The sequence below is a fragment of the Phodopus roborovskii genome, unplaced genomic scaffold (genome assembly GCF_943737965.1).
Source record: "Phodopus roborovskii unplaced genomic scaffold, PHOROB, whole genome shotgun sequence".
NCBI classification, from domain to species: domain Eukaryota; kingdom Metazoa; phylum Chordata; class Mammalia; order Rodentia; family Cricetidae; genus Phodopus; species Phodopus roborovskii.
The window spans coordinates 813,115-821,687 of NW_026125804.1; the positions used below are offsets into that span (position 1 = coordinate 813,115).

The 8,573-nt window shown below is 45.7% G+C and overlaps 1 protein-coding gene across 7 annotated transcripts in view; it reads left to right on the forward strand.

The window, feature by feature from the left end:
- The window catches only part of Kdm5c (lysine demethylase 5C), a 37,171-nt gene extending 33,715 nt beyond the window's left edge, over window positions 1-3,456 (forward strand). For 3 of the 7 annotated variants that reach the window (XM_051178703.1, XM_051178699.1, XM_051178700.1), the window contains 4 exons: window positions 62-643; window positions 925-1,003; window positions 1,140-1,339; window positions 1,625-3,456. In XM_051178703.1, coding sequence (XP_051034660.1) covers window positions 62-643; window positions 925-1,003; window positions 1,140-1,339; window positions 1,625-1,990 — 1,227 coding nt within the window. In that variant the 3' untranslated portion in view covers window positions 1,991-3,456. Of the gene's footprint in view, window positions 1-61; window positions 644-924; window positions 1,004-1,139; window positions 1,340-1,624 lie in introns of those variants that run through there. The other 4 variants (XM_051178701.1, XM_051178705.1, XM_051178702.1 and 1 more) reach the window with 2 other exon arrangements.
- The last annotated feature ends 5,117 nt before the right edge of the window (window positions 3,457-8,573 follow it).

Sequence of the window (8,573 nt, forward strand, 5' to 3'; positions counted from 1 at the left end):
TAAGGCCAGAAAATGAAGGAATCAGTTTGTTTCCATTCTTCCCCTTTCTTGGGCACGGCAGATCGTGGCCTTCAAAGAGGGGGAGCAGAAGGAGAAGGAAGGGATCCTGCAGCTTCGTCGCACCAACTCAGCCAAGCCAAGTCCACTGGCATCATTGAGCACAGCCTCCTCTACAGCCTCTATCTGCGTGTGTGGGCAAGTGCCAGCTGGGGTGGGAGCTCTGCAGTGTGACCTGTGTCAGGACTGGTTCCATGGGCGGTGTGTGACAGTGCCCCGCCTCCTCGGCTCCCAGAGGCCCAGTCTTACCTCATCCCCACTGCTGGCCTGGTGGGAATGGGACACCAAATTCTTGTGTCCTCTGTGTATGCGCTCAAGGCGCCCACGCTTGGAAACCATCCTGGCGCTGCTGGTAGCCCTACAGAGACTGCCTGTTCGGCTGCCTGAGGGTGAGGCTCTACAGTGTCTCACAGAGAGAGCCATTAGCTGGCAAGGCCGTGCCAGACAGGTTTTGGCCTCCGAGGAAGTGACTGCTCTGTTGGGACAGCTGGCTGAACTCCGCCAAAGGCTACAGGCTGAATCTAAGCCTGAGGAATCCCTTGCTTACTCTTCAGATGCTGGAGAGGGCGCTGGCAACATGCCTAAGGTGAGCTTCTTAGCCCAGCTCTTAATCTCAAATTTCTGTCCCCTAGCCTGTACATAGGCTCCAGCTCTCTCCCTGTGCTCCAGTTTTAACTCCTTTGGCCCTGCCTTTTTGTTCCATCCTTTATCTATCCACATTCCTAGACCCTGCTCTCTCTCTGGTACCCCATGTCCGCCCTTCCTCCAGAAGGTAGTCTTTCAGGTTTGGCGTGGGTGAAGGAAGATTAGGGCCTGGCTCTTCAGTTCAGTTACCCCCTGCCTTTTCCTGATCTTGATATTTGATAGGTCCAGGGGCTGTTGGAGAATGGGGACAGTGTGACCAGTCCTGAAAAGGTAGCCACAGAGGAGGGCTCAGGTAAGAGAGGTAGGTCTAGCTGTAGTGTGAGTGGGATGTTGAATGGATATTACCAGTGTGGCCCCTGATGTCCTCAGCTCTGTTATAGTGGTATAGGATAAGACCAAGGACAGCCTCTAATCCAGCCTATCCCCACAACTTCCAGATCTGGAACTACTATCCTCACTATTACCACAATTGACTGGCCCTGTGTTGGAACTTCCTGAGGCAACCCGAATCCCACTGGAGGAACTTATGATGGAAGGGGATCTGCTTGAGGTGACCCTAGATGAGAATCATAGCATTTGGCAGCTGCTGCAGGCTGGGCAGCCTCCCGACTTGGAGAGGGTCCACACACTATTGGAGGTAAGGAGAGGAGTCAATGACATGACCAGGTCAGGCCAAGTAGGCGGGGAACTCTAAGGCCCTGACTATTTGCCTGTTCTTGTGTTTTGGGAGGGGGAGGGTAGATAGGATGGTATTATGTAGCCCTGACTGGCCTGGTAACTTTATATATATAGTCTGGGCTGGCCTTGAACTCATGGTGGTCTTCCTGCCTTAGCCTTGCAAGTGCTGAGATTACAATCATGTGACACCAGGCCTCACTTTAAAAACTTGTCTTTTTTTTTTTTTTGCCTTTCTTGTTCACAGCTGGAGAAGGCAGAGCGCCATGGGAATCGGACACGAGGCCGAGCCCTAGAGAGGAGGCGGCGGAGGAAGGTGGATCGGGGTGGAGAGGTTGATGATCCAGCCCGAGAGGAGCTAGAGCCAAAGAGGGTACGGAGCTCAGAACCAGAAGCTGAAGAAGTCCAGGAGGAAGAGGAGCTGGAGGAGGAGACTGGGGGTGAGGTCCCTCCTGTACCCTTCCCCTCCAATGGCAGTCCTAGCACCCAGGAGGACCAGGATGGCTTAGAACCAGTGTTAGAGGCTGGTTCAGACACCTCAGCCCCTTTCTCTACTCTGACTTCCCGGCTGTTGATGTCCTGCCCACAGCAGCCATCTCGGCAACAATTGTGACAGTGGCTGAGCCTAGCACAGACCCCAACAAAGATCCTTCCTTGGCCTCAAGGATCCTTTCTGACCATCAAGCCTGCTTCTTGGAGGTGGGTGGGTAGGTGGAGAGTCTTCCCCCCTCACCACCATCCCCAAGACCGTGACTTTTATATTCTGACTCCAAGGTATTGTTCAGACCTCAGCTCCTGGGGGCCGGCCCCTGGAGTCCTGCGTCCCTGGTAACCTCTAACCAGCATTCCCAGACACCAGAGGCAGATAGACAGGTGGGCAGGGGATCAAATGGGGCTAGGCCAGCACCATTCCAGAGACAAATCCAGGGCACATACAAACTGGGGAACCTTTCCCTTCTCTCCAGTTCCGGCCCTGGGTCAGGCCATGCTACACTAACCCCCCCCCCCCGCGCACATTTTTGCCTCCCGCTTCCTTTTTACTTCCCTTCTCCCCCCCCCCCCATCTTTTCCCTTCCCCTTACTGTCCCACCCAGGAGGAGGAAACTTCACATAGCTTCCTCACTTTTTTATTTTAAATGAATTCTATTGGGGTTGAATAGGGCTGCCTATGGTCTGAAGGCTTTTGGTGCTTGTCCACACACCCACCTCAACCCTTCCTGCCCATCCTCCCCTGTCTCCTCCTCCTGGGTTCATGCTGTAATAAAAGAAGATTGTTGGTGTGTAATTAATTTGTTCAAAAGGAGAAAAAAGCAAAACAAACTTTGTTCCAACTAAAGCCTATTTTAATTTTATTTTATTATTTTCCTCATTAGAAATAAAACCCTTAGGAATGTTTTTTGGAAACATGTTTCTGAAGTGCATTTCTCTTCAAAAGGAGAGCAGAACCTTCCTCGCCTGTTAATGGAACAGCTCTAGTGCTAGCAGTAGTGCCAGGGCCAAGTCTAGGGAGTTAGGACTCTGAATCTGAACTTACCAGCTTCTCTCTAACCTTGGAAAAGATATCTTGTTCCTCCCCCTAAGCCATTTCCCTGTCTTCAGACTGGTGGGCACTGGTCCCTTTTGGGATTTTGCACAACAGCTTTCCCTAGCTTTGTGCTCTTATTTTCCTATTCTCTGGGGGACTTTTTCTTCATGGCTTTATTGAAGTATAGTTTCCATGCTATAAAGTTGAGCTGTTTTAAATATGTAATTTGATGAGTTAGACCATCCTTAATGTTTCTCTGTTAGTTTCTTTCTGCCCCAATGAATGTGTGGTTAATTTGTAATTTCTGTGTTACTGTTAAATTGCTCTATTGAGATGAAATTTGGGTACCATACAATTCATCCAATTCAGTATAAAATTCAGTGACTTTTAGTATATTTTAGTCATTGAATAAACCTTCAGTGCAAAAAAAAAAAAAAAAATTAGAATGTTTTTATGATCCTTAGAAGAAACCCCACATTCCCCTAGGTGTTCCCTCCCCACTCCCATTTGTCTCTTCTGGACATTTTATATAAATGAAATTATACAATATATGATCTTTTTGTGTCTGACTTCTTTGACTTGGCATAGTAGCTTCAAGCCTACTAATAGTCCTACAGTAGTTAGATTTTTCACCCTTCTGAACCTGAAAGAGCTGTCTTCCTGAAGTGTGTTTATACATGATTTTTGTGGGTATCTGTATGCATTTTACCCCCAGATGAGACCCACGAAGTTGCATCATATTTATAAAGGGACCATAACCCTCCAAAGACCAAGAAGCATTCTTTGTGGTTCTGAGTGTTCTATGTTGAGAGTTTACCTAGGGAATAGAGGAGGAAGCAAAAGCTTGGAGGCACTGCCTCACTAGCTAGCTTCCAGGCATCTCTCACTTGTCCAAGGTTTTTCCTCTTAAGGTTGTATAAGGTGTTAGAGGCTAAAGTCAAGTCTTGATCCCAAGCTCAGGAACGCAGGGCACCAGCACTCTTACTTTGTTTGCCCTTCCTAGTTTATGTATTTAGATGGACCATTTTGCTCCATTTCTCCCCTTTCCAGGATTTCTGATTGCTAAAAATCTAGGAGATGTCTCACCCTCTTTTGGTGGCTCTCTGGTGGGAGCATGGCTTAGACCTGCCTCGTCCACTCTTTTAGTCTATGTTGAAAAGTAAACACCAGTGAACAATAAATACCCCTGCCCTGGGTCCATTTTGAAAATAAGTTGTGATCAAAGGGAAAAGATTGTCCTTTGCCCACCCATTGGAATTAATCATGGTTTCCAGTGGGAGTTGAAGGTAGCAGAAGAGACACTTGGGAAAAGCACCCAAAGGAGCTGGGTCTTGACATTTCACTGCCATTCTACTCCAAGTAGCCAGATACTAGAAACAGCAGCCAAAAGAAGAAAAGATGGTGCCTACAACCCACAGCTAGTGAACTGATCAGGCCAAGGTGTAGGGGTCCTTTTGTGGTATGGATCTATTGCTTACCAATTTTCAGACAGCCTTTCTCAGCTTGGCACTTCCTGCCTTATATACTTTCTGCCCCTTTCGTAGTGTACATGTAGCCATCATCAATGCAAAACTGTCTTAGTTAGGGTTTCTGTTGCTGTGGCGAAGCAGCTTGGGGAAGAAAGGGTTTATTTATTTCATCTTACAGCTTGTAGTCCATCATCCAGGGAAGTAGGCAGAAACCAACACAGAAGCCATAGAGGAGTGCTACTTACTGGCTTGTTTATCATAGCTTGCTCATTCTGCTTTCATATAGCACCCAGGACCACCAGCCCAGGGATGGCACAACCCACAGTGAGCTGGGTCCTCCAGTATCAGTCATCAATCAAGGAAATGCACCATGGGCTTGCCTAAAGACCAATCTGATGGGGGCGTTTTTCTCAATTGTTTCCCTCCTCCCTCAAGAAAGCACCAAATGAGCGGGAAATTTTTACCTCAGAGTCATTTAGTTTACAGATAACCACCTTGCTGCTACATCCTACCAGATAGTTCTACTCCTGTCAGGATAGCACCTGAGTATGCAGGGAATGGAAAGAGGTACTGCTTCTACTGCAGACAGAATTCCTTTCTCCCTTTCCTGCCTCTTCTCCCTCCCTTTCCCCTCTTCTCCTCTCCTCCCCTCTCTTTGAGACAGGTCTCTCTCTGTGTAGTCCTGACTATCCTGGAACTCGCCCTCTAGACCAGGCTGCCCTCAAACTCAGAGATCTACCTGCCTCTGTCTCCTGAATGCTGGGATTAAAGTTGTGTGCCACCACATCTAGCATCTAAATTCTTCTCTTGTCCCAACTGTCCATTTCTTCCTGCCTCTGACTTTTTAGTGCCTCCACTGTGCCTTAAATTATGGCCAAAACACTAGGTCTAATGAGTCTCTCCCCTCCAACCTGAAACTTCCTATATTGAGAGTTCCTTGAGGAAAAAAGCAAGAACCAGACCTGAGTCTTCTGAGACTTCAAGGCTGGAGGTGGGGTGGTAGTTTTGCATAGTCAGTTCAGAAAGGGACAGCTACAAGCAACAGTTACAACCCTACACTCCATGCGAATTCTGTTTCTTCTGTATGAAGTCCACTGGTTCAGGATGACCTCTGGAAGTGGGGCCTGGGTCTGGGCCATGGTCATCAGAGCCCTGAAGGAGAAACATTAATCATGTGTCCTAGAAGACCAGAAATTACAGTGGCAAGAGAAGCAAAGCAGAGAGTCCTTGCCCCTGGGCACTTAAATCCTGGGTGTCATGCTCCATGTAAGATACTTGGCAAAGTTCTTAGTGAGCACAGAAGGAATAGACACCTAGGAAATAGGTTGGGCCAGGCAAAACCCAGTGGGGTTGTGATTCATTCATCCTTTTTTCTTTCTTTCTTTCTTTTTTTTTTTTTTTGTCTTTAACCCTCTTTAGTATTTTGAGGCAGGGTTTCACTGTGTTAGCAGTGTTGGGTGTCCTGGAACTTGCTCAAACTCACAGAACTCTACCTGCCTCTGCCTTCCAAGTAATTCTTAATCTATGAATTTAAAGCTCTATTCTTCACATCACAAGGGCTCTAAGTAATTGGTATACCACCAGAATATTGTTCATAGTGGAAATTTACTGTTAATAAACTGGGAACTCAGCAATGTTGGCTTGATAAATAAAAGCCCATATGGCTAAGGTTCTGAGTAAGCATTCCCATGCCTCTCTGTGCTAGGTATGTATTGCTGTAAGACCGTAGCTTGGCCAAACCTTTGGAGGTAGGAGCAGGAAGATTCCAAGTTTGAAGCTAGGCTGAGTTGTATTGTGGGACCCTCTCTCAAAAACAAAAAGCCAAAGCTACCACAAAGCAACATTTGGCTCATATATCCTTGGGTTAGAAATCTGGGTACAATTTAGCTGAGTTTATTAGGGTCATTCACAAGTATCAAGGTGACAGCACCTCAGTCATTTCCAGTTTACTTGGGGAAAGATCTAGAAGTTCTGTCATTGGCTGCTGGCAGGATTAAGTTTCCGGCTGGCTGTTGGACAGGGTTCACTTAGTTTCTTGCATGGGGGGGTGGATATTTTCACAGGACAGCTCACATCGTGACGTCTTGCTTCATGAGATCAATTAAGATGGGCAGGAGACAGAAAGGAGTCTTTATAATCTAATCGCAGAAATGACATTCCATTGGTTTTTGCAATTGACAATATTCATTAGGAGGGAGAAGAGGGGAAGGTCTAGACTATATTCAGAAGGAAGGAATTAAGACTAAATGCTAGAGGGTGTCATTCATTGAGGGGTCATCTTAGAGCAGAATCACCATGGTTCATTCTCTGGTACTTATCCATATCTCTTCCATATATAAAATATATTCATTCCTTAAGTCACATCCCATTACAGCATCCCCCCCTAAGGTACTTAATATGAGTGAATTGCTTTGGTCATAATCCCTACATACAACTCAAGTGCTGTTTTTCTCTGGGTAGAACTGTGGGACTTAGAAATAAACAAGTTCCTCATCCCTAACACTTCCTAATATGTAGTGGTGAGAAAGGCATATGCAGGCATTCCATATCAAAAAAGGAAAGGATGTGTGTATACCTGTGGCTGTTGGAAGCAGGAGCTACTGGTCTGTAACAAGTCAAATCCAGCAGGGCAAATGAAGTTCCTTGATTTGATTCCAAGACCTGGAGATGATTTTTCATCCTCTAGGCTTTGCTTTCTGGGCTCTTGGTCCCACCTGGGCTTCCTTTTTTATGAGAAGTAGTACATGTTTGCAACTGAGAGTTTCTCCTACTCTTTCCAGACAGAATTTTGGAGGACCAGTGGCTTCTTGTAGTGTAATCAGTTACCATTCAAGGCAAAGTGCTTAGAATTCTTTTGGCATGGTGAACATTCAGCAATAACTATAACCAGATTGGCCTTCAGAGCAGCCCTTAGAGCTCATGCCTGCCATCATGGTCACTTTGCTCAGTAACCTGTTGGTAAGGATAAAGGTGACAGGATAGAGATTGGCCACATTCACTGAGTGGAATATCTCTTCTGAGATCTTCCTCAGTAGTGGGGTGCTTGTTTATGTGGTTCCTGAAAAGTCTCATGAGGTGTGTTCATTCCAAAATGGACAGCTGTCCACATGGGCCTTTCCCTCAGATGTCTTTTCAGCATTCCAATCTTGTTCTTTCCAAATCCTTGACTATCAGCAGACAAATCAGCTGACAGCTCTCTATGCTTTTGATCATTTATGTGATGCTATTTTTCCTCCTGAGAGGATTTCCTTCTTGCTTTTCTTCAGTATCAACCTAAAGTGGAGTTGTAACTCTGAAACCTAGCATTTCTAGCACATGCCAGCAGGTCAAGCAGAGCATCTGTAAGCTTGAGTGTTGTAACACTTAGTTGTCTGACCTTGAGGGACCCCCAAGAGGAATTGGATGACCTTTTCTCAGGTGAGAAAAGAATGGCAATGTAGCAGGCGTGGGCTTCCAGAACTGCACATAATTTAGTGGCCCTGGTAGAACAGTTAACACAGATTACTATTTGATGTCATACGCTTAGACGTTCAGTCAAAAAATATTTTCTATTTTTCTTTGCTTCTGAGATCTTGCCACTTGCAGTTTTATTCTCCATTTTTGTTTTGTCTTATAAATATGTTGTATCTTGGGCCGGTGAGATGGCCTGGTGGGTAAAAGTGCTTCTCAGACTGATGATCTGATTTCAATCCCAGGGATCCACGTGGTAAGAGAGAATCAAGTCATGCAAGCTGTCCTGGTCTCCGTGTGTGTGCACACATAAGTAGATATAATAAAGACAGTTTTTAAATGTTGAATCTCTTTATTATTTTCAGTTAATTCCCAGAAATTCTTAGTTTAATCTTTCAACTCATTGCTTATTTTTCAGCCATGCCCCTTGTGTTTGTTTTTTTAAAATATGTTTTTACTTATTCTTTGAGAACTTCATAAATGTATGCAATATACTTTGATTATATCCACTTCCACTACTCCCTCAAACTTCCCCCAATATATCCACCTCTAAGCTTCACATCTTTTTTTTTTAAATTTTATGCTCATGTGTGTGCTTTAGTGTATGTATGTATGTGCACCACATGTGTGCAGGAGCCCTTGGAGGTCAGCCATCTGATCCTCTGGAACTGGAGTTACAGATGGTTGTGAGCCACTGTGTGAGTGCTGAGAATGGAACCCAGGTCCCCTGTAAGAGGAGTAAGTGCTCTTAA